Genomic DNA, 27,071 nt, shown 5'->3' with positions numbered 1-27,071 from the left:
GTTCTTTATTTCTTTGTTATTTATAGGACTTTGTGTACTGTGTATTTTTCTAGCTAGTTTCACTGTGTGTGAGGTATTAACTGGAAATTGTCCACTTTTATTAAGCATCTGTTGTGTTGTTTGTTTCTGTTGCAGTTAAACACTTTTTTCTAGAGGCTCCTTTAGCTGTTTAAAACTTTCATTTAAAGGCTCACTGCTGCTTTTCAGCTGTGAGAAACATTTCTGCAGTTTGTTCTAAGTAGTGGGGATATTTGTAGCATTTCCATATTCAGGCTTGTATTTGGGCCTAGTGTTTTTGGAGGCTGTGTGTCTGAGCACATATTCAGGGACATCTTGGTTTAGCCAAAGCCATCAGGCATTTCAGTGAGAGAGAATTGTTTGAGGTCATTGGCTGACTGAGGTCACCTGGACTACAGCTTAGACTAAGCACCTCATTGGTTCTTTTGAGATTTCTTTCTTAAAAGCTGTCTCAGGTTTCAACTTTCTGTTACCTAAAAAGTTCAGTTGTGAGTGTTCTGCCATTTCACACTGAACTGATCAAAGGAAGGACACTGAGGAAACTCGGAGCTATAATATATAACATTAAGTATCCTGTTTTTTGTTTATTTTGTTCTTTATTTCTTTGTTATTTATAGCACTTTGTGTACTATGTATTTTTCTAGCTAGTTTCACTGTGTGTGAGGTATTAACTGGAAATTGTCCACTTTTATTAAGCATCTGTTGGGTTGTTTGTTTCTGTTGCAGTTAAACTCTTTTTTCTAGAGGCTCCTTTAGCTGTTTAAAACTTTCATTTAAAGCCTCACTGCTGCTTTTCAGCTGTGAGAAACATTTCTGCAGTTTGTTTCCCACCCTCCCTCCCTGTTGGTATAGTTGGTGGCTTTGCAGTTGCCCGCCCCTAGTGTAAATTTGATCTGGGACCCTCCTCCCAGTCTAGTGTCATTACCTCATTCTACCCAGTACAGGGAGAACATTTGAGAAGGCCAATCAGCTTAGTTTCTGCTACTCATTTCTCTCTTTCCTTTCTCTCTTTCCACTTAAAAAAAAAAATGTCTGCTTTTACTGTATTTGTATTTCTTCCTACTTTATTTTGCTTTTGTGTCATCTTAAAAGAGCTCAATTGTATTTATATCTGCTGGTATAACTCATTCTAAGCCTTTTAGTTTAAGCACTTGGGCTTCAGACCAGTTGTTTTACATTAAGAAGGTTTGTGGTCTGCACTGTAGTGGCAGAACAGGTAGCTTACATCCTTCTAAGTTGGGAACTGCTGATTGAGGGCTCAGTGTCTGTTATTCTTAAAGTGTATTAATTCTGGTTTAAGCACTTGGGCTTCAGGCCAGTTATTTTACATTAAGAGGGTTCGTGGCCTGCACTCTTGTGGGAGGAGAGACTGGACTCTGCCCTTCTGAGCTGGGAATTTCTATTTAAAGGCTTATAGTGCCTGCATATTTGAACTGCTTCTTACTGAAATTGGTACACCTTGTTTGCTGTAGCATTGACTAGATCCAGGCCTGCTGAATCTAGCTTTGTTTGTATAACTTGAGCACTAATCCAGGCATTCTTTAAAGTATTCAATTGTATTTATTACTGCTTGGTAGTAACTTGATTAAAGTGTAGCTAGCATTCTAAGTCTTTTGGATTAAGCACTTGGGCTTCAGACCAGTTGTTTTACATTAGGAAGGTTTGTGGCCTGCACTGTGGTGGCAGGACAGGTAGCTTACATCCTTCTAAGTTGGGAACTGCTGACTGAGGGCTCAGTGTCTGTTATTCTAAAAGTGTATTAGTTCTGGTTTATGCACTTGGGCTTCAGGCCAGTTATTTTACATTAAGAAGGTTCGTGGTCTGCATTCTTGTGGGAGGAGAGGCTGGACTCTGCCCTTCTGAGCTGGGAATTTCTGGTTAAAGGCTTATAGTGCCTGCATATTTGAACTGTTTCTTACTGAAATTGGTACACCTTGTTTGCTGTAGCATAGACTAGATCCAGGCCTGCTGAATCTAGCTTTGTTTGTATGCTTGTTGTTTGTTTGCTTGTTATTTCTGCTTCTGTGGATCCCTAGTGATATCTGCATTGCTTACTGTACTTATTTCCTTGTTTCACTTGAAAGAAAGTTACTGTTTGTCGTTTTTGCATTTAAGTTACCTGTAACACATTGCATTTAAGTTACCTGGCACTTGCTCACTAAAGCAATTATATAAGTCAGCACTAAAATATTAAAAGCACTACACCCTCACAAACTCCATTTGAGTACCTTGTTTCCCAATGGTATTCCCAATAGTATTCTAGCATGTCCAAAGGTCAGTTGTCAATCTCCTCTCTGGTCCAGCTGGTGAATCTGGGAATCTTGAGGCAATGTTACAACTGCCTCATGTACACAGATAACCCTCTCCTCCTCCCAACAAATTCCAACACATGTGAGAGATGCAACCATATAGCCAAACTGGAGGCTAAGCTCTCTCAACTCAGTACTGGCATAACCAGTCAGGAGGAGAAGGAAACCACACTCACTACAATTCCAGTCTCACATAGACCTACCATGACAGCAAACCAAACACATAAACACACAGAAACATACTCAGAGGCTCTAAATAAAAATCTGCCTAAGCAGCAGAGACCTCCAAAGCAGACACCCAAGCAACCGCTACCCCAAAACAAAACACATGCAACACATAGCTCACAAAGCCAGTGTGCCAAACAGTCACAGCCCTTAAGGCTAAACAACACACCTGATACACTTGTAATAGGTGATTCTATCGTCAGGCACACTGACATCCCTCTCTCCAGGCTGAACAAGGAGAAGGTCACTGTGAGCTGCCTGTCGGGCGCTAGGATCCGCCACATAACACAAGCACTCAGGTCACTCCAAGGCAAGTACAAATATGACTCAGTCATTGTCCATGCTGGTGTGAATGACCTGAGACGTACCTCCCTGGACTACATGAAAAGAGACATAGAGGAGCTCTCTGAGCATGTAGCCCAGTCCAGTATGACCCTGAACCTGAGTAGCATCTTACCCTCACCAAGAATGATGCCACAATATGAAGACAAGATGATCAATTTCAACAACTGGCTTAAGTATTGGTGTCATTCAAATGGGATCCAATGCCTGTCAGCCTGGGATGACATGCTCAACAAGCCATGATGCTTCGCTAGGGACAGCTTGCACCTGTCACCCCTGGGCTTTCGGATATTGGCAAAGGCTCTTGCTACCCCCATAGTGCCTTTTTTAGGCAAGGCTCAAAAGACAAACCCACCTCCATAGGTATCACAAGGGATAAGAAACTAAGAGTAATGCTACTCAACGCCAGAAGTCTAAACCTCAAAATGCACGCATTTGAAACTCCCCTTAGCATGGAGAACATCAATATCTGTGCAGTAACAGAAACCTGGTTCAAGGCTCCTGAGAGCACCCCAGCACTACCAGGTTATACCTCATACCATGCTTTTCAGCCCCAAAACTTGGACCAAACCACAAAAGGAGGGGGAATATCAATATTCGTCAAAGATACCCACACCTCCAGGTTGGTGCCACAGCATGAAGCATCAGAGACTATCCATGTGCAACTAACAGTGGGTAAAACTGCCTTCCAGTTTATAGGCTGCTACAGACCACCCTCCCAAACCCAGGAACCCCACTCGGCCTTCCTGAGAACACTGGAAAATATGAAGGTCTCTCCAAACATGATTATATTGGGCGACTTCAACTACCCAAACATAGACTGGGAGCATTACTCTAGCTCCAACACCCTAGCCCAAAGGTTCCTAGAATTTATAAACTCAAATGCTATGGAACAACTTGTTACCACTCCCACAAGAGGGGAAAACATACTAGACCTGATCATCACCAACATGGGGACTCTATGCTCCAGACCAGAAGTGTATCACTCACTGGTAAGATCAGACCATAAACTAATCTCACTGGATATTCACATCCCAACCCCACCCCCGCCCAGAAAACCACAGTGAAAAACTTCTCTAAAGCAAATTTCACACTCCTCAAAACCGAGGTGGAATCCTTCAAAGCCCCCGGGCCTGTGGAAAATATGGCCCAGACCACAGAATCCTTTATAAATGCATTCTATGATCACCTTCAGGAATGCATGGATCATGCAATCCCAAATAAAACCAAGACCCAATCCTCCAAAGGCAGACATCCTGTCTGGTGGACCCCAGCCATAAACAAACTATACAATAGAAGGAGGAAGCTACTACATGATAGAGCAAAATCCCAAAAAGGGAAGGTATCTCTGGTCAGTATTAGCAAAAAACTACGGGCACTCATAAAATTGTCTAAGGCCAGCTTCAAGAGAAAAATTGCACAGGACACTAAGGATAATCACAAGGCTTTCTTTAGTTATGTAAGGAACCTGGGTGGGAATTCCCAGATATGCTCAGAATTAGTCCAGAATGGCAAAAAATACACCGAACCCACAGACATTGCCAACATCCTAGCTGACAGGTTCAGCGCAAACTTCTCCCCCACTCCCCACCAAAAGGGCAAATATCTATCCCAGCAGAGTGCTGCCCTCTGACATCTCAGATGCTCAGGTAAAAGCTGCCCTCCCCAAAGCAAAAAACACAGCATCAATGGGACCAGATGGTGTCCCAGGCTGCATCCTACATGAACTCCAAGAAGAGCTAAACCCAAACCTAAAACTACTGTTCAATCTCAGCCTTACTACAGGATATGTACCCAAAGAGTGGCGTACAGCAACAGTGGTCCCTCTCCACAAAGGTGGTGCTTCAACGGATCCTGGAAACTATTGCCCCATAAGCCTGACTAGCTTGGTCTGCAAAGCTATGGAAAGGATCATCATGGACCTCATAAATAAAGATATTGGAGATCTACAGACAATGGATCCTACCCAGTTCGGCTTTGTTAAGGGCAGATCCTGCCTCTTAAACCTGGTTGATTTCTTTGAAACACTCACCAAGGCCATTGAAGAGGGGAAGGTGGTCCACACAGCCTACCTGGACCTCGCAAAAGCCTTCGATACAATACCCCACTCGGGCATTATAGATAAGCTCACCAGCTTAAATATAAAACCCTGTGTCACTAGATGGGTTGCAAACTGGCTCAAGGACAGAACCCACATGGTTAGAATTGCTGGAGCCATGTCAGACTCCAAACCAATTACAAGTGGCATCCCACAAGGCTCAGTCCTGGGACCTCTCTTGTTCAGTATATATTTCTCGGAGGTACAGGCCAACACGGAAGGACTGTGGCTGACCATGTTCGCAGATGACTGCAAACTGGGCACTATAATAGACTCTCCAGCCAACACAAGCATCCTCCAAAAGGGCCTCATAGAAACAGACAACTGGTGCCAGAGCCATGTCCTCAAGCTAAACGCCAAAAAGTGTATAGTCATCCCCTTTGGCAAAAACAAAGTGCCCACAAATTACCACATAGGTGGTAATCCATTAAGTACAGAAGAAGTAATTAGGGACCTGGGGACCCAAGTTGATAGCAATCTCTCATTTGACAGCCACGTGGCCAAAGTGGTTAGAAAAACATTTTATATAGCCCACCTAATCATGAAGGGATTTACATCTAGATCAGGGGAGGTCATCGTGCCTCTTTACTCATCCCTCATTAGGCCCATAATTGAGTACAATGCCCCTTTTGGGATGTACCTTACCAGACACCTGCAGCAACTGGAAAGACCCCAAACGTACCTCACCAAGAGGATCAAAGGGCTCAAACAGATGTCATATGCTACCCGGTTAAAGAAACTCCAGCTCTACTCAGTGGCATACCGCCTGCTCAGAGGTGATCTGTGCCTGACGTATAAAGCCATGTCTAACCAGGAATTAATGGACATGCTGCACCTCAGAAAATCCAAATCCCATCGAGCTACGCGCTCAAGAGACTTGAACCTCAGCACTGAAATAAATAGGACATGCTGGAGGGACAGATTCATAACCCAGAGGCTCCCTTCACTCTGGAATAAAATCCCAGTCCAGGTTAGACAAAGTCCCTCATTGACTCTCTTTAAGAGGAATCTTGATGAGTGGATGGGAGATCATAGGTTTACCCTGGGTATCACTTCTGTGTCACTGTTAGACAGAGGCACAGTATACTAACGTCGAAAAAGGGCATAGCAAATTTAATTTAAAATGGGTGGAGAAAGCCAAACACACTCTGGCTAGGCTTATAAATGCCCTAGGGCAGATAGCCTAGTATGAACCTATGAACCTATGAACCCTATTTAAGTACACACACCTTGCTTGAACTGTAGTGAAGAAATAGTGAAGATGATCAAACAATAGATTCTACAATCTCCAACAACTACAAAGTGAGCAGTTGAGTCTCAAGTACCTAAAGGCTAACTGTCCTTTATAGGTTCATAGGTAAGTACTGTGCTAGCTGCCCTTGTGGACCATTTTAAGCACAGCCCAATTTCCTTTAGTGAGATTCAAACTCTGATCCTCCTGTTTGTGAAGTAAACATCTTAAGCATAATGTCAAACCCCAACCTCTAAAAAAAAAAGATTCAAAACCTGCACCCTTGACACAGGAAGTAGTTCATTAACATGTTGGAACTTTAGCACCCAGTGCTTTATAGACACGTATTTTAAATTGGTGCTTCCAGTGGTCAGATGTGAAATTCTGTAGCACAGGGAGCAGGTTCAGAGCTTCAGTACATATAAGTATCTTACATTTTTGTTTCTAATGTAAGTCTTATTAAAGCTGGGCCAAATAATAGTAACAGACTGAATGAGCTGTTGACAAAAGTGAAATATAAGGATGACCACACCCTCTATACAGAGACCTGTACCCCCCCCCCCCGAACCCGTTATTAAGGACTGCTTCCATGTTCTCAAAGCCTTGGGATTAGGTTGTAAATACTTTCTCAAAGTTTTTGGGGCAGTGTTGTGGATGTTTGGTTCAGATATGTAACATTTGTTCCAAACTGGCAATAGTACAACAACTGAGTCCAGTCTAGGGGCCCAACAGCAAAAATGTATTGAGTGCCATATTTATCATTTAAACATTAACTCTTGAAAACAGTTTGAATACTTGCTCTTTTGTCTTTGTAGCTAAGTCTTACTCCTTTTCCTCTGGACTATAATATCATTCTAAAACGTGGTGGGTGAATGAGTTCCATTCTGTATTCAAGGTGCTTTACTATCTCAGTATTGGAACCCTTTGTACGGTATGCAACAGCTGTTTAGGAGAAAGGGGTTAATGGGCTGATATTGCTATTGTATGTAAATTGCATACTGTTAAGTGCACTAATTGTAAATGAACACAGGCGCAGTATTTAGAAGTAATGCTTCCATCATAGATCCATAGATTCCTCGGTAAGTACTAGGCTAACTGCCCTTGCAGGCCATATTAAGCCTAACTAGTTTCCCTTTTTGTGCTCAAAATAACCTATTCCATTTGGGTATGGATGGGCCTTATTCATCTCATGATCTATAATTATATATTATCCATAACAAGAATAACTGGGATCACCACAGATAATTTGAGGGGACCCATGCATGGGATAAAGCATTTATGAACTGTACCTATGTATTATTATAATGGGGAGGGGGGCAGTCCTGGGGTAAATTTTCTGTTTCCCGTCTACAGATCTAGGTTGCGCTTGAAAATGGACAAGGATAAACTTTGCTTTTTGTGGCTGGGGATTTCATTTCATAGCAGCGGTATCCCTCTGTGAAATACACCTGTCCCACCAAACTGTTCTGTACATGTTGCATTAGAAATTTAGATCTTTAAAGTGAGTATTTCTGATGTGTTCTGACTTGCTGATCCGCAGTAAATCCATCAGCAATGGCTAAGAGTATGCCTTGAATGCCAAACATAGGTCAGCTCTTAGCAGTCTGTAGGATACTGAGTAGAGTGACCAAGCTTTGAGAGTATCCATGTATGACATGCTGTTTAGGCTTTGCATTCTTTTAGTAAGGTATCCGTGTGTGTTTTCCAGTTGTTGCATGTGTCTGGACTGAGACATGCCAAAAGAAGCATTATATTCAGTAACTGGCCTAATGGTGGCTGAATGAAGTGGGATAATGACATCTTTAGATCTAGACACAATCCTTTTGCTTACACGCTGTACAATATAGAATATCATGATCTCACTTCTGCATTTTACTCACATCCTCTAGCAAGGTGCAGAACAAAGCAGGGAATGGAGGACACAAATGCTTTTATCCATCTTTTATATTTGGTATGTTTTTTTTTCATTCAAGTGTCTTGGAAAAGTTTTTGCTGACACACACACACACACACACACACACACACACACACACACACACACACACACACACACACACACACACACACACACACACACACTTGATGTTCAAAATATGGACGGGACATGTAAACATGTTGTAGAGAGTCTTCCTTTCACTTAAACTTTAGAAGTTTATGCATGCAATAATCTCAGGCATGGCATACCATTATCTTGTAAAAAGGTATGAGAATAATGCATTGTGGGAAACATGGACTCAGGTGCTTGTACATATCCTCATCTTCACAGCCTGTTTACAAAGTTTATTTCAGAATTTATCACATTCTCCGAAAGCTGGCAATTTTAGGACAGCAGCTTTCGGCCCAGTCATTTAGAAGCAAGGCGCTTGTGTGTGCTACTGGTGACCTGAGTTCTGGAAGGGTCTCAAGCTGCTGGTAGGGCTGGCTGGGGGTGATGAGAAGGAGGGGCCTGATTAAATGGTTTTACCCTACCCCAGTGAAGGGTACAGGGAGGTTTGGAGAAACCCCATTATGCCTATAACCTCTGGAAGAGACCAGGAGCCTCACAGGTCATCTGTGGTTAATGCAAGGTCAACAATGATGTCCTGATAGCACTACACTAGCTGGTCTCACAGCAACAGGAAATGACCACTTGCTATAGGAATGATGTCCCTCAGGGACCATATTCATTGCTACTTATCATATTCCTCACCTCCTATGTTTAGTAGAAAGTTATCATTGAGGCTGACTCCTTGAGGAGTCAAGGGCACACCTAACAAAGGGTCATGCCCTCAGTACTGGGTACGATACTCTTGGGGATCCAGTAGTGAATGAGTGGGGAAGGCAGGAAGGAACCACCTGAAGCTGTGTGATATTGGGGGGAATGGATTAAAATAACTTCAGAAGAGCACCGTACCCTGAATGGAAATGGCTTTTTGGAATCCAGCATAATGCTCATTATTTAAATATGTTCCAGTACTCTTACACCAGCAGAAGTTGTAGAGTGGTGCAGTGTTCAACTCTACTTAATTCTGCTGCTAAGAAATGCTATAAAATGTAATCTGAAATTGTGTCTGCTATGGTATTTGACAAGAAAATTACTCTACAATAACTATCCACCATTTTTTTCCAAAAAAAAAAAAAAAAGGAATCCCATTAATCAAAAGTTGTTTCATACTTTAGAATACACTGGAAATAATTTTCATTGCTATTGAACACTTTATTCATTTTATTTCAGATACCAAAGTCTGTGTGCAGTGAAGCCTGTCATCCCGGATGCAGAAAAGTTGTGCGACAAGGAGAGTCAGTGTGTTGCTTTGATTGTATCCCTTGTTCAGATGGAGAGGTTTCTAATGGATCAGGCAAGTAGAAATACATCAGTGAATTAATTTCTCAGTCGGTATTTTAAACAGAATTGTTAAACATCACAAACTCTCTGAATGGTTGCAGTTATCGCAAATCAGACACATTTAAATGTGGCAGAAAAATGTTGTCAACACCAGTGATCACCGGATAAGTGAAATACCTAATTCATATACAATGGAATGCTTGATAAATTAAGAAACCATATTTTCTGCCTTTTTCTTTTTCTTTTTTTGTTGGTTTGATAATCAAGTTTGTGGTCAAACAAAAATTTCTCAGTCAATGCGCAGGTCAAAAGCACAAACATAAAACAAGCAAGTTAAATGATGCAATTCATGACTGAAAAGAAAATCTGAATTATTGCAGTTTACTGTCAAATTAAATCCAATCTACGCTATTTTATTTTAGTTTCATTCATTTTCAAAGGTTGAACACTGATTGCAATGAACAATTTTCAGTCTTAACCCTGAAGAAACACTCAAGTGAAAAAATAATGCTATAATATGTAAACACAGTGGGATACAAATGTCACTGTTCAAGGTGGGTTAGAAGCATGTACTGAAAATGGTAAACTAGTTGAATAGACAATTATTTATACAGGAGATATAGAGACATGAAGTAGTCTATGATATACAAAGGATGTTTAACAAACACACACACACACACACATGCACACATATGTATATATATATATATATATATATATATATACATATATTTATCTTATATATATATATATATATATATATATATATATATATATATATATATATATATATATATATATATATATATATATATATAGGCTCCCTATTAGAAGACCGAAGAAGCATTCTTTCGAATGCGTCTTGGTCGAACTCTAAAGCCTGAAATGGCAAAATATCAAAGCAGCTTTTAAGCAAATTCTTTCCCTGGGAAAGAATTCACTTGGCCGCTTCGTTACTTTGCTGTTTTCGGCACTGTAGTGCAGTCTTGGTTTTGGTATATTTAAGTAGGGTGTGTGTGTGTGTGTGGGGTGAAGCCCCGCACTTAATGTAATGTTTAAAGTTTACTGCGGTGGTGGTGCTGCGGTAGCATTGTCGCCTCACAGCAAGACGTTGTCCTGTTCGATTCTCAGCTAGAGCGTCTTCTGTGTGGAGACATGCGTGAATGGGCGTACCTTTGTTCAACTCCGAGATCACACTACAGTGAAGAGAACGGTAAGTGCAACAGAAGCACTACCATTCTTTTCACAGTAGCGCAATCTCTGAGTTGGTATATTTAAGTAGATGGGTGTGATGGGTACAGGGGGGCAAGCCTGCAAAGACTCTATTTAAAGTCTCTGTCTTTTTTTTAACCCACTTTTAAATGTCGAGACTCTGAAATCTCGATCTTTTCTGTATTTTTTTTAAAAGTTGAGATTTCGGAATTTTCGACTTTTATAGTGGACCCATATATACATATATATATATATATATATATATATATATATATATATATATATATATATATATATATATATATATATATATATATATATATATATATATATATATATATATATATATATATATATACCTTCCTCACCCTACATCAACAGATAACTAAAACCCCCAACCTGTCAACATTTAAAACTACCCTGAAAGACTGTTTAAATGATAATTGGCTATGCCCCTGTATTTCTCCCAGTTAATATTCTTCCTATTGTTTCCCACTCTTCTCACACATGATAGCCCGAATAGTGCTCAACCCACATAGGGCTATCCCACAATCTGTCTTTATTTTATTAATCTTTGGTCCTTCAGATAAACTAACTTGTAAAACTACATGACCAATTTTGGTCTTTCAGAAGTGACTCACCTTGTAAAGCTACATGACTTATGTACCTCATATATATTGTAAAAAAAAAAAAATATTCCTGTATGCCTGAAACATGCATGTATATATTGCATTTCTGTTGTTATATGTTGCTATAATATTTTTGTTCAGCTCATTTACATATTGTTAGCAATGTACTACTTAAACTAAGTTTACTGCTTGTACCTTAATAATGTTCTTTTTGCTGTGGAGCTTTTCTCCCCTGGTCTCCACTGAAAATGTTTTTTTTTTTCAACCCAGTCGGACATTACCTGGTTAAAAATGTAAATAAATAAAAAATATATATAGATAGACAGATAAAACAAGAGCTCTGTTTGCAGGTCAGTAGGTCACTATCATTGTCCTAAAATTGCTATAACACAGACATGAAATAATCACTAGTATAAACCATCTTGGGCAATCAGGTCAAACATAATAATGTAAATATATGGAAGAATCTGTATGCTACACCTCTGCACTATTTAAAGAGACAGGACAGTGAAATATGTTTCTTGCAGCATATTCTGTAAATGGATTAAGAGGTTTTTGTTTAAAATACTAGGGAGACCAAGTTCTAGCCAGCATGAGACATTTTAAAGAAGGTGTGCTTCCCTGTCAGTATACAATAAGATAAAGTAAAACTGAGGATCTAAGACACTCTGCTCTCACTGACTGAAATTTCAGCTTGAGAAGGCAATATTGTATATAGGTCATTTGTCATTCTGGTTAATTCCCCAAACTGGTGCCCTCCAATCCAAAGTTGAATACCAAAAAATGCTTCCAATTTTGTGGATGAAAAAGAAAACTGAGACTTAATACCAAAAGAAACAAACACCATGCTACAGTTCATAGCAGACACTTATTTATGAAACCCTTATACCCTTGCAGCTTCAAAACTGAAAATTAGATCTGTCATCCCATCTTCTTTCTAACTGCTGATCATGCCCATTACCAGCTTGTACAATGGTTAACCATCCCCTTCACCTACCCTAGTCACAACTTTGTGAGAAAGGGCAATGGCCAAGACTGAATGTTTTGGAGTATTCTGCTGAGACCATGAGGAGCCATCCTCTCAATAGTAGACTCTATTTTTAAGTAACTGGAAAGACACTGAATATTCTTTTGGATCCATTTAATCTGGAGTGATTTAAGCTGACTTAGAGAGCGCTTGATTAATTTGTAACTAAGTTTTGTCCTGCCAAGCATTTATTTAAAATGATATTTGAATACAAAACTATTAACCTATCTGATGTTCCTTAGATGTTATCTAAAAAAACATACTTGTAAATTTGCTCTTTATGTCTCAAAAGAATGCATCATTGTGAACTTCATATAATGTCTGCCTAGCTCACAACAAATGATAAAAGAAGAACCTTCACTGTTTATTGACCGATGCATAACAATTCATATAATATAAAATTTAATGTAAACTAGGCAGTGATTCATCTCCAGTAGATGACCATCACACTTAACCCCATTCCTGGTCTGGCACCAACTTCTGCTTTTAAAAAGCCATCTATAATTGTTAGCATGACTATTCCATTTAGAACTACAAGATAAATGACTACCATTCTTTAGCAAGCACTTATCTCTCTTTCAATGAAAATCAAACCATCGGTAGTAAAATTTGCAAACATTTTATTTGCCTCGTGGAATCCCAACCAAGTTTTTAAAGATCATGTACAGACAAAGTCCAAATAAAAGTTGGCTCAGGTGGATCCATGATAAAACTGTAATTTATTGAAGTTTAACAACCACAAAATAAAAAAAAAGATAAGCACTTTTGCTCGCTTCTTATGAACTTCATTAGATCTTATGAACTTCATCAGATAATCCTGTGCATGTTTGCCCTGTTTAAATGCTCTCAAAAAGAATCCCATTGGTCAAACCACATACACCCAATTCCTTAAAGTAGCACATTCCTATTATCCAATATTCACCATACAAAATATATAAAATATATAAATATAGTATATAAAGCATGTAAAATACAAAACACCGAAACAGGAGCTCATATCTAATAACAGGTCTAAAATTAAAAATAGCCAGTAAAAGGCAAGAGAAATACTTATTTATAAATACTTGAATTTTTAAAATTCTTAAATGTTAAATACTTATACGTATAGCAACTGATATTTGCAGATGGTCACCCAACCAAGTACTAACTAGCCCCACCCCTGCTTAGCTTCCAAGATGAAATAAGAACAAGTGCAGTCAGCTTAGTCTGGTTACTAGTTGCATGAAATGCATAAACAAGTACATATAACCCATATAAGGGTTCTTAAGGTCATGGTATATAACTAGCAAATATAAGTAAGTGTGAAACTAGTTAAAACAAAAATTAAATAAAATTATTCCCTTTATTGGTTCAGTGCTTTAAGATACAAGCAATAGAAATATATTAATTGAGCCCAGGCCATCTACTAGCATCCAATGCCATTTTCCAGACATTTCCTTCTTCTCCAGTAGTACATTACTAGTCCACCCCTGTAGCCTAAACTGATCTGCTCAAAACAACAGCGATCACCGTATAAAGCAAGTACAACCCAGTTAGTCAAGAATATATTCTTATTTTAGCTTGGATCACTCTGGATACAATTGAAACATTGGAAAAGCATTGCAGAGTTCTCTGTAAGTGAACAAAGAATCTTGCAACTGTCCTGATTTATAGCAGAGAAAAAAAAACACTTTTAAACTGTCTCCTATGCCCCTGGCCAAAAAACAGACACATGTTGAGCTTCTTCCAGTGCTTCCCAACTCAGAGAGATGAGGTAAACACCTTCTGCCATAAGATGTCTGATCCTGGAATTTTGTAATGTAAAGGACAGCAAAATCAGATCTTAAGTACAGATTAAACAACAAACAACTACTAATTCAACCTCTGCACACAGACTAGAAAAGGCAACAAACAGAGAAATTATTGTTTACCATAAAATTATATACATGTTTTAAAAATGCTTAAAACCAGTAATGATCACTATATTTATTTATTTTTATTTATTTATTTATTTTACATTTGTTGACTGGGCTGGTCTAACTGGAATACAAATCCATTTTCAGTAGAGGCCCATGGAGAAAAGCTCCAACACAAACACAATATATACAGTAAAAGTTGTCACAATTCAGAGAAGTATAACAGTAGTTACAAAGTTCTAAACAGTTTCAGCCATACAGACTTGATGCAGTTGTTATTACAAGAGTACATGGCTCATGATGAGGAGATATGAAAAAAAAATATAACAAAATAGTTGTGTACTTGTGCAAGCAGGATAAAATAGCATAATAAAGTTGTTTACTTATACAAATGTACTATGTGATACAGTGAAATACAAGATTTATAGGAAACAGCAAGAGAATGTCAGTAGATAGAACATACTCATATTAGAAGCAGACAACACATAGGAAATAGAAAAAAAGGTTAGTCAGGGTTAGTACAAGGGCATAACCAATGAGTACTGAGAAATTGTTTTAGTTTCTGTTTAAAAAGTGTTATAGAGGACAGAGATAGGAGTTCAGAGGGAAGTATGTTCCAATGTTTGCCAACAGAGTTAGAGAACAACGAATCTCCAGCTGAGTTGTTGGATTTGCTGGTAGTAATAAGTAGCTTATTAGAAGAGCGTAAATTCTTAAGATTGTTGTAGGGGGTTATGAGTCAGTATAGGTGTACAGGTGGGGTAATGCAGGCTCTTATGGATAATAGCAAGTTGGTGAAATAGTATCTGGTTTTGGAATTCTAGCCATCCTAATTGCTTTAGGTTGTTACAATGATGTGTTCTAAAAGGAGAACCTGTGGCAAATCTAGCAATACTATAATAGGAGGTAGCAAGTCTGTTGAGGTTGTTTTTTGAGAGATTGGTAAATATGGGTGAAGCATGGAGTAGGGTAGAGATTAAATGAGTTCTAGCTATAGCGGTTTTGGCTGAAGGAGTAAGAAAGGGTTTGATTCTGTAAAGGGATCCCAGTTTCTTATTTACTGTTTTTATAGTAATGTTAATATGAGTATCGAAGTTTAGGTTATTATCTATGGTTATTCCAAGAAGTTTAGTGGTTAGGTCAGGAGATATAAGAGTCCCGTTCTTGGATATAAGAGTGAAGTGAAGAGGGGTTGACCTGCGAGTAGGAGTAAAGAGTAGAAGTTTAGTTTTTTTAGGGTTAAGTAGGAGGCAACGGTTTAAAAACCACTGCTCAACTGTATTAAATGCTTTTTGTGTCAGGGACTGTAGCTCGGTAGGAGTTTTAGCTGAGCAAATAATGGTGGAGTCGTCTGCATATTGAATGCAGGTTGCATGTGGAATTGCTAGGTGGAGGTCGTTAGTGAAAATGGAAAATAACAGTGGGCCTAATATGGAGCCCTGGGGAACACCAAGGGAAATGGGGAGGTGAGAAGATAGATTGTTTTCCCATAGTACTGCCTGTTGTCTTTTATCTAAGTAGGATTTGAACCATTTTAAGGCTAGTGTATCAAGAGAAAGAGATTTAAGTATTTCTATAAGGAGCTGGTGGTTAACCATGTCAAAAGCCTTAGATAAATCAATGAAGACAGATGAGGAAAGAGTATTATTATTACGGTTTGAATTTATACAGTCTGTGAAGGAGAGTAGAGCTGTGGTGGTACTGTGATTAGGTCTAAACCCATGTTGACAGTTGGCAAGTAGGTTATGTTCGATAAGATGGGTGAGTAGTTGCTTATGGACACATTTTTCCATAATTTTTGCCAGTGGAGAGAGTAGAGCTATTGGTCTATAGTTTGAAATGTCAATGGAGTTTCCACCTTTATGAAGGGGGATGATGTGTGAGATTTTCCAGATAGATGGGATATATAAAGCAACAAGTACAGGTGCAGTTAAGCAAGAAAATATTCTTATCTTAGCTTAGATGGCTCTGCAAAAACATAATCTCATTTACAACCCCACACTATTTTGAACTAAACTGGTGAAATGCAGGACTTTTATTTCTATAACAATTTATCAATATGCTCCTGTCTCCCATCAGTTCCCTTTGTTTCCCAATAGTGCACTACCAAATGAATTGCTTCTAGTTACAGTAAAGCACTAAGATCTCCCATGGATTTCCTTATCACACCTCATACATGCCTTTTTACCTGATTCCACAGGAGCCCTTGTATGATACAGAGCTCCAAACCATGAGGAGGGTGGGCAGTCATTTGAGTATATATGGAAATAAAAAATGCCTCAAATTACTTTTTAACATATTTTTGAGTAGTATCCCACATTTTTAATGGAAATGGGAAGAGTTATGTGCTGTTTGCTATACAAATTTTATGCTAATTAGATGTCCAGATTTTTGGCTTTATGTTCCTTCTTTTCAAGGGCCTCTGTTCCTATTTTCCCATGTCTACAGGCTGATAAATAAGACATAAGCTGGAAGAGCTCACATGGGAGACAGGGTAGAAGTGACACCTCTCTATATGGAGACCTGGAACTCCAGGGGAGAGCTATTGGTTGCTATCTCCAAATACAAGCCTCAGCAGGTGCAGAAACATGGCTGGGTCCACCCAAGCCAATGCTTTAAGTTATTATGTGCGCTATAAAAGTTGTACTAAATTCAGTAAGCTAAGTTTCTTTATGTTAGTGGTCCAATCTACTTTTAAATTCTAAAAAAACGTATACTCTGTACTCTCTAAAATACCAAAAATAAAACGCAATCTTCCCAAATAACATCATTAAAAAAAAAATTCTAATGTCCTAATTGACAATATCCTCAAATGTGACCACAACATATTGCAAGCCATTAAGAAACACTGCAGAAATGTGTGTCTCTCAGTAGTACCAAACCATACCTGACAGATGATGCAAGACACAAGTGACAGCTTACCATCTCCCCCTTGTAGTATATGCTTCATTTGACAAGCAAAAGAATTAAACTGGCATATGTTGACTATTCCATCATGTTGCCTAGAACCATCAAGGAACCAGTCATTTTAAGATAATCCACTGTACCTTATGAACTGTTGCTTACACTACAGGTGGAAGAGGATAACCTCTGAAGGAGCATTTTTCATACCTCTAGGTTAGCTAAAATGTTTATTTCTGAGTCCAGCAGTTGTAGAAGATACATTTCAAATACGTCTGCATATTGGAATAACATATTTCATTACACCTGATTTTTGGAAGAATATTAATTCCTGCTATATTCTTTTAAGAGGGATAGTTAATGCCATCATCATGCATTATGGAATGACAATTTTAATACTTCATTATTTCAACCTTTTTAATGCTTCCCTTCATGATCCTACATTCCAAGCCTTTCGTTATGGCCCATTTATATTAAAGCTATTACAACACTCACAGGGAATTGACAACAACCAGATTCTTTTTCATTTAGCAATTTAATGCTTATTTTAAATATATAATTAAACTAAATTATATAGTTGAACTAAATTAAACTTAGTATTGTATAATGCCAATTATTATTATAATGTTTTCTTGCAGGACAGATTTGGGTTTATTTTTTTTCATTATCATCTTTTCCTATATTATTTCTTCTTATTTACTTCATTTTCCTTTTTCAATTACTCCTTTCTTAGTTTATTCCTTTTTCTGTTATAAGTATATAGATATATTATATAGGGAATTCAGTATTAATTGGATAACTATAATAGGTGTTATTTTTCTTACTTATTATTGTATTATCTATTTTCATTTCCATACTTACATTTTAATATACATACAATGTCATTTGTATCATTGCATTGTTTGCCACATTTCAGAATAAATTTTGCAGTGTACATATCTTCATAGATGTTACTAAGTACATAAAAAAATCCACCATGACTCAACAAAACACAAAAGGATTGAGTATTAGAAATGTCAAAAACTATTGCCTGGCACACAGAAGGAAAGAACGTTTATTTTCTGTAACAGAGGCATACCTTCCTGAGCCCATAACATGAAGGTACAAATCTCCTCACATTTATAAAACTTATACCAACTCCCAGTTGCACTGGATCAAAGAAGGGAGACATCTCCCAAAAGAAGAGAATTGTTACTGGTGTACACTTAGAAATCACAGTGATTGGCTTTGAGTTCCTCAGTGTTCTATGTTGTGGACAACTGACTCTGCTAATTTCATTTTTTGCCTGTTACAAGCCAGTCACTGTTCAAGTCTGATATTTAACCATTTAGTATTTCCTCAGTAAAATTCCATATTATTTTATGATGTCAGCAGATTTATTTGCTATAAATACAAGAATCTGTTGTACAGTAAAACACCAGTTATTTTTCAAGTAGAATTTCATATGAGAAAATAATTCATGTTGAGAAATTGAAGATAATTCCAGCAAATGGAAAAAAAAAATACCAAAATCACCTTCAATAAACAACTCAGCAATTTTGTTTTTGCAGAGGGACAAGCACACCTGCACCCCCATGTGGAGGGACAACACCCATATTATATACACCAACTCTGAGGTTGCACAACAGTGGAGAAAAAAAAGCTCCACTGCTGGCAAAAGTAATTTTGGCAAACAGCACTCACTGCTTTTGTGTTCACTGAAATTACATTTAAAAAGACAACATGTTCCCAAATAGAAAACACAAATTCTACAAAGCTAAGCATCTATTGTGAGTAAACTTATAAAATGTACCATGAAATCAGGTGATATAACACAAGAGTGTCTGAAAGAAAGTTTAAACAAACTTTTCAAACAGAAAAGCAGAATTAGACTAACAAACCTAAAATCATTATAATTGCTTCAGCTGGTAGGAAAAATACACAGCACAGAAAAGTAAGTGGGGAAGGTTTTTCTGTGTTGTCTTTGATAGTGAACCTGCAGGAGGCAACCCAATGTAAAGCTCTACTTTTTTTTTCTTATGTACCAGTTTGTAGAATTTGTTTACCCTGGTGCTATATATATATATATATATATATATATATATATATATATATATATATATAAACAGGGTATTGGTCATTACATAAAAAGGAAATAGCTAGTTTTGCTATTTACAGATACATTTTAATGTGTCATTTTTATTTTATTAAATTAATTTACATTTAATGTTTGTGCTGTGCACACAAATACCTACATGGTGGTGATAGAAAGGTAGAAACATCATCTACAGTTGCTCACTGTATATGAACAAATGAGAGGAAATACAGTGCCTTTGTCAATGACAGAGTATAACTAGAAAGCAATGCTTTATCTTTTTAGAATGTTAATTTATTTTTCATCCATAAGGTTTTAATAGCATTGCTGTTAATGATTTCAGTTCCATTTAAAATGTATTAATTATCATTATATTACTCTCCTAGCAATGGTATTCCATCATAAATATTAAAAAAATAATAATGGCTTATTAAACCCATAATAAATCATATTGAATATTTGTAAAAAAGGTAGCATACAAAAGTATTTTTATTTATTTATTTTGTTAACCAGGTATTGTTCGACTGGGCCAGTTGCCTGTTTTCAGGGGAGACCCATAGAGAAAAGCTCTAAGGAAGAATACAATAGTTTTTACAAGTGACATATGACAGTTACAATAATTAAAGTACATAAAGTAATGCATATGTAATACAATTGCAAGGTTCATACCATGGTGTTTAAAAGAGAAGTAAAACAAAGGTAGTCATATCAAACAATATTGAACAATTATAGGCAATGTCAAAATTATCAAACAGAAAGAAGAACACATTTTTTTTTTGGGAGAAGATATTACGATCTGGGAGTAAGAATGCTTAAATAGCCAGGAGATATTGAGAAGGGTGGTGTAAAGAAAGGATGTTGATATTTATGGGTTAAAGTATTTAGCTTGGGTGAGAACAGGAGCAAAGCCTATGTTAAGAGGAATATACTTTTAGGGTCTGTTTAAATGTATGTGTATCATTGATTATAAGAATATGCTGTGGAAGAGAGATCCATTGTTTGGCAATGATATGGGAGAACAGGGAGATGCCATAAGAATTTTGGGCTTTATTAACTTTTACCAATATTTTATCAGCAGACCTAAGGGATGTTAGGTTACTGTAGGGTTGGACAAGACCTGATAGCGCTGGGCAGTTCTCAGGTTTGTATAAGACTGTTCAAGCGGTTAGTAGCTGATTCAGGGTAAGAAGATGAGGCAGCTCTAGCCATTTCAGCTGAAGAAGTGCAGTACAATGGTGAGAGCTTCGAGATTGATTAGTAGCAAATTGGGCAAATTTATTATAGTAAGATTCAAGGCTATTTAGGTCAGATTTGCGAAGATTGGTAAATATTTAAGAGCAGTATAGAAGGGAAGATAATAGATGGGTTTGAGCTGTTGTGAGTCTGGCTTTGTCAGTGAGATATATTTTAGCCCTATAGAGTGAACTCAATTTGATATGCACCTTTTTAATGGTTAGAGCAAGGTGTTTGTCAAACTTAAGTCCACAATCAATTGTGACACCAAGAAGTTTTGTATGTTCTACGGACTCTATTTTAGTGCCATTGGAAGAGGAAATATAGATAGGAGGTAGATTATTAAATGTTGGTGCATGGTGGAAGACCAATAGGTTGTTTTTTGGGGGTTAAGTATAAGTTGATGGAGAGTTAGATAATTTTCTATATTGTGGAGGGCTGCTTGAGGTTTTTCTTGGAGTTCTTTGATAGTGGGGCGGAGCAGATAAGGGAAGTGTTATCAGCATATTGTACAATTGAGGTTGGGTTAGCTGCGGTGTGAAGGTCATTAGTAAAGATTGTGAACAGAAGTGGGCCAAGGATTGAACCTTGTGGGACTCCAACACTTATGGGGAACTGGGGGAGTGTTTATTGTCCCATAGAGTGGCTTGTTGTCTATCAGACAGGTAGCTATGAAATAATTTTAGGGCTTCAGGGCTGGAGTGGTAGACGGCTAGTTTGTTAAGAAGTATTTGATGTGATACAGTGTCAAATGCTTTTGACATGTCTAGGAAGGTAGCAGAGATTAGTTGTTTTTTGTTTTTAAGTCAGTATACAGTATCAATAAAGCTGATTAGTGCTGTACTGGTACTATGCCTGGGCTGGAAGCCATGTTGTGTATTGTATAATAGATTATTAGACAGGAAATGGTCTAATATCTGTTTGTGTATACATTTTTTAAGATTTTGGTAAGTGGAGACAGAATGGCTATTGGTAAATAGTTGGATATGTCAGTCGAGGAATCACCTACATGTAAGGGTATTATGTAAGATGTTTTCCAGAGGAGTGATACATACTGTTCAGAGATTGAGCGGTTGATGAGAATAGATATAGAGTAAGCTATGGAAGTAGCAGCTAGTTGAAGAAAGTCACCAGGTACCTAGTCAGCAGCTAGTGTGCAAGTCTTTTATCTGGAAATACGAATTTTAATATAGCTTGTTTGGACTGGTTTGAGATGGAGAAGGTTAGTATTTCTGTCGGGAGTTTGAGGTACGGTAAGAGGTGTATTAGGGGTGTTGTTGAGTAGAGAGGTTATTGAGTTAATATAGTGGGAGTTAAATTGTGAGGCTATGCACTCATTTTGGTTGGTCAGAGTTTGGGCTGGGTTAGTGGGTTTCCCTGGGTTGAGAAGGAGATTAATTATTTGCCAGAATCTTTTGGGATTATTCTGGTATTTTAGCTAATTTACTTGGGAATAGGTTATTTTGTCCTGTTTAATTATTTTTTTAGTTTGATTTCTAAGTTGCTGGTAGGTACTGATGTTCTCTTTACTTCTACTACTTTGATAGTGACCAGGCTCTATCTCTCATTTTTAGTAGATGAATGGTGTATTTTGACAGCCACTGAATCTGTTTCGATTTGGTGTGTGTTTTTTTAATCGGGGCTAGATCTTTAAGTATTTGTAGGAAAGAGGTATTGAAATACTGAACTGCACTGTCAAGTGGAAGAGTTTTCAAAGGTGTCCAATCATATTGTAGAAGTTGAGAATTAAATATTGCTGTGGAGAAATGTTTTTTTAATGTGAATATAGTGAAATAAACAATTTGAGAAATTGTGTAAATGCTTTCTAATCAAGTAGGTAGGGAAATGGTCATTTAGTGTGTCTGGAAGACACCCAGCATCATATGCAATATTGGACTTGTTAGTTAAAATCCAGTCAAGAATGCACTGTCTCTTGGAGTGTTTATCAATGCACACAGGGGGATTAATTCTTTGACAGAAATTATAAAGATTAACAAAATTTGTTGGGGGATTGGAGGAGCAGGTGGTTCAGTCAAAATTGAAATCTCCTAGTATTATAGTTTCATGGCTGAAGTTTATAGTTTCATGGCTGAAGTTTGTAGAGGCCCATTCAATGATGTTTTCAATATATTGGAGGTTTTTAGCTGGGGGCAGATAGATTGCAATAAAGATAATGGACTTGGTTATTTAGATCTAGGCGTGCTATTGAAATTTCTAAGTTAGGGATATCAGGTGGGGTAGAGTTGGTTGTACCAAATTAAGATTTTCTTTAAACAAAATGGCAATTCCACCTCCACATTTAGATACTCTGTCAGTTCTAAGGATACTATAGCCACTAGGAAGAAATTATTCAGGTTTAATATGGGGCTTAAGCCATGTTTCAGTAATGAAAAATATATCAGGGGAGTAGAGGGCAATAGCAGCATGAAATTCATGGACTTTGTTTATCAGGCTTTTTAGGTTGGCATTAATGATAAGAATGTCATAGTTACTTTTTTCAGTGGAATATAGGAGATAGGTGTGGAGTTAGTGGAATTGTCAGAGTAAGAAGTTTCTGGGGGGAGGGGTTGGGAGAATTATGAGTGTTGAGCCTGGATTAGGATAGATGTCACATTGGAGTTTGATGTGGATAATGCAATGGAGGGTAAGACATTTTAATTTTGAAAACAGACTGTGATAAATTTATAGTTTAGTAATAGAGCTTTGGGTCTGAAAATATTTAAGAGAGAATAGTAGAGTAGGAGAGGTAGTATAGAGGTATGGGGAGATATAAATAGTAGGTTTGTCATGCTGATGCTTACCAGTTACAGGTAAGGTTCGAGAGTGATTGTAAGGGGGGAGGTTAGATTGGAAGGAGGGAGTATAAAGAGCGAGGGGTAGCAGGGCTTATAGGACAGGGAGAGGTATAGCATATTTTATATGATACATTGTAGAAAATGTAGATTTTAGTAAGTGAATGGGTGGTAGTGAAGTTTAATGTTGGAGAGTTTGAAATAAGAATATGTGGTAAAGGGTAGGGTATGGGTACGTAGGTGGGTTGAAAGATAGAAGGGCAAAGCCATATTTGTTGAAGTTGAGAATAGTCATAGACAATTATGGAGTAAAGTATAGAAAGGTAATAGATTATTAAGGGAGTAAATAAAGTAGTGGAGAGAAATATAGGATGCTTAGGCTGGGGGAGGAAACATTGGTAGCATGTGGTAACAGTTTACAAAGGGTGGGTTAGGTAAAAGACAAGTTTTGATTTGCTGCTTGAGGGGTGTGGTTGTAGAGGGGAGGGCCTGGTTTTAACTATAAGTTACAGTAGGGTGGGGGTGGCTGGGAGTGGGGGTAGGGTAGGGGAGCGGAGTTGGCCAGAGGGTAGGAAGGGCGAATGGAGTGGGGCTTACACCTAGGATGAAAATCAGTGCAGCGACAGACCATCAGTCACTAGCAATAAAAAAGAACATCCAGGTATTGATAACTGAGTAAGAGAAAAAAAAGAAAAATGCAAAGGTAGAGTTGTAGTGAGAGAGAAAGAAAGTCAGGAAGAAATGTTTGTCAATAGTAAGACAGAGTGATGGTCAAGGGGACTAGCATTAAACAACCAGAGACAGGTAAGTAGTGAGTAGTAGGAGAAATAAGAGAAGGTAGCAACAAACCTAAAGGAGTAAGCTAGACAGTACTAGGACAGAGTAATGAGGGTTGTCTAAAGGTGTGACTGGGTAAAAAAACAGACAACTTTGGGCAGGGAAGTAATGAGACAATGTGGAGAAAAAAAACCCAGGGGAGCTATCAATGGCAGACTAAACTGGGCTGCTGGCGTCTCTTACCATAAGATAGAAACCACCAGTTTCAGAGTTTAGTACATCACAATTATAACATACATGTATTACTTGGAAAGGCTTTTTGTAGGTAGTGGTAGGTAAAATCAGCTGGTTCAGCTGTTGGTCAGCAAGGTATCTGTAGTCCTGGGGTTAAGACTCAGGGGCGAGATGCTGGAGAATAGTTTAAAGGGCTGGAAGGTAAAAGATGGTAAAAGTCAATAAACATTTAAGAAAAAGGCTGAAAAGCACAGTGAGGTAGTTTAACTAGTAGAAAGACACCATTTAGTATGTACAACACAACAATACTAATCTCAATCAGCTACTAGGTCATTAAAGTGTGTGATATTATACAATGTGTCTTTGTTTATTGTGTAACATTTCAGATCTATGTGTTTTATTACTAATTTTGTTTCTTTACAGGTATTTGTATAAAATGTCCTGAAGATTACTGGTCAAATACAGAGAAAGATTTATGCATTGCAAAATACATTGAATTCCTTTCGTATGAAGACCCCTTGGGTACCTCATTAGCTGCCATTGCTGTTGTCTTTTCCCTCATGCCTGTGGGGGTCCTTTGTATATTTATCAAACATCATGATACACCAGTTGTCAAAGCAAATAACCGGGAAGTCAGCTACTTTCTCCTTATAAGTAACCTGTTATGTTTACTGACTGCTTTAATATTTATTGGACCACCAAAGGACGAAACATGCATTTTCAGACAACCTGCTTTTGGCATATTCTTTTCCATTTGTGTTTCTGCTATTCTTGCCAAGACTGTTACTGTAGTGATTGCTTTTAATGCAACAAAACCAGGAAGCCGACTGAAGAACTTGGTTGGGTCAAAGACATCATTTTTTATAATATTCTGCTGTTTACTGTTACAATTTATTTTATGCATTATATGGCTATCTGTTTCTCCACCTTTCTCAGAGACTGACAAAAAGCTTCCAGAGAAAACAGTGATTCAGTGTAATGAGGGTTCAGTATTAATGTTCTATTGCATGCTGGGATATTTAGGTATATTAGCAACTGTAAGCCTCTTAATAGCCTTTCTTGCCAGAAACCTGCCGGATAGCTTCAATGAGACCAAGTTTATCACATTTAGTATGATTGTTTTTGTAACCGTTTGGCTAACATTTATTCCAGCTTACGTCAGCACAAAAGGGAAATACATGGTTGCTGCTGAGATTTTTGCGATTCTCTCATCTAGCATTGGGTTGCTACTTTGCATTTTTTCACCCAAATGCTATATTATTATAATGAGACCAGAAATGAATACTAGAGGATACATTGTGAGACAATAAATATAAATTAAATCAGCAGACATGTAAAAATAGTCAGGGAAATATGTGATGTTGATATTAACTAATGTTAACTAAAAACTCTAAATGCGTTTCTATCTGAGTTGCAGCATAATCACCATAGTATTATCAGTACAGTCATGTTTCATGTGATGTACTTCTAGGCTGGTCAGAAAGTAGCATTTGTAACATTTAGAAATTATCATGGAAAACATTTATCTCAATGTAGTTTGCAGCACATATTTTTGCCAACTCTATCCATGAGCAAATTATAAAAGTAGATTACAATTTTATAATTTCTTATTGCCTGTATGTTTAAGTACTTTGTCCTTATAGCTGTGTCAGTGAAAATGTAGATATAATTACCTGCAAGGTAGTTTTTATAGGAAAGGAAATTTCAGTAGTAGACCATATTCCCAGAATGCACAGCATTCATATGGAAAACATAAGAAGAAGACAAAAAAAAAGAGATAATAGCCATGAATTGGTGCCATTTTCTTTACATGGTGTATGTCTGTTAAAGCATTAAGAGAAGCTAAGCATTATTTGTACTTGAAATTCATAATGGCTGTGATCTAGAATCATACCTACCACAATTTATGTGATGCTATCATGGACATGTCTTGTGGAGTGATGTTGGGGCTTAACTATCTTCAAAATACAGAATAAGAACTTTACAAAACCATTGCATATGACAGAATGTTTGTACAAAACATTCTTTGCATTCTGATTCAAAATGTAGCATTGTTCATATATTCTTTTACTTAATGCCCTTTTAGTTAGTTTTCCCTACATAGAAACTCTCACTGGTGGAGTATACAGCTAAATAGATCAGTTCTTTGTTATGGCAATTACCATGTATTGGTCTTGTAGCTCATCTGCCTTCTGTTTTCTCAGAGTATTTATTACAAATATAGATATAAGGACATTGTCTACAGTGTTCACACTTCTGCATGCCATTCTTATTGACTTCCTCACTATCCTTATTTGTTGATTTCCTTTCCAATACACTATTCACACTATGAGTGGTCTTATAAATAAAATATGTTTTTTTCTCCAACTAAAGCTGAAACAGAAATACCGGCCTTAAAAATAATCCAGTTTTTGGTGATGATGTCTTTGGCTGTATTACTTCCTAAATTATATTGTAAGACAAAGGCTCGATAAAACTTATTGACTGTTCCAATGATCATAGTTGATGTGATAATCTTATCACACTCTTGCTGTAAGCCAGCCTCTAATAACAGAAGTAAGCAAGTTTTTCTCCTTTCACAAATCTTATTACCAATTTCTAGGATTAATTTCTTAGGATACCCTCTCTCTCAAAACATCTGTTAATTTTTAACTCTTGCATGAATAACAACTTTTTTCTCTGAAACCATCCAGTCTAATCAGATAAGTTGTCATTTGGCCAAACCTTTTTTCAAGTTATAAGGATGAAA

General features: G+C 37.5%; 1 protein-coding gene across 1 annotated transcript in view; it reads left to right on the top strand.

The window, feature by feature from the left end:
• LOC122815673 (vomeronasal type-2 receptor 26-like) overlaps positions 1–25,632 on the top strand; it is a 132,341-nt gene extending 106,709 nt beyond the window's left edge. Inside the window, exons 3-4 of the mRNA XM_044088371.1 lie at positions 9,438–9,561; positions 24,746–25,632. Of these exons, the coding sequence (XP_043944306.1) occupies positions 9,438–9,561; positions 24,746–25,632 (1,011 nt within the window). The remainder of the gene's footprint in view (positions 1–9,437; positions 9,562–24,745) is intronic.
• The last annotated feature ends 1,439 nt before the right edge of the window (positions 25,633–27,071 follow it).

This window comes from Protopterus annectens, chromosome 1.part1 (genome assembly GCF_019279795.1).
Source record: "Protopterus annectens isolate FY-2018-M chromosome 1.part1, PAN1.0, whole genome shotgun sequence".
NCBI lineage: Eukaryota > Metazoa > Chordata > Ceratodontiformes > Protopteridae > Protopterus > Protopterus annectens.
This window is presented reverse-complemented; position numbering and strand designations above follow the sequence as displayed.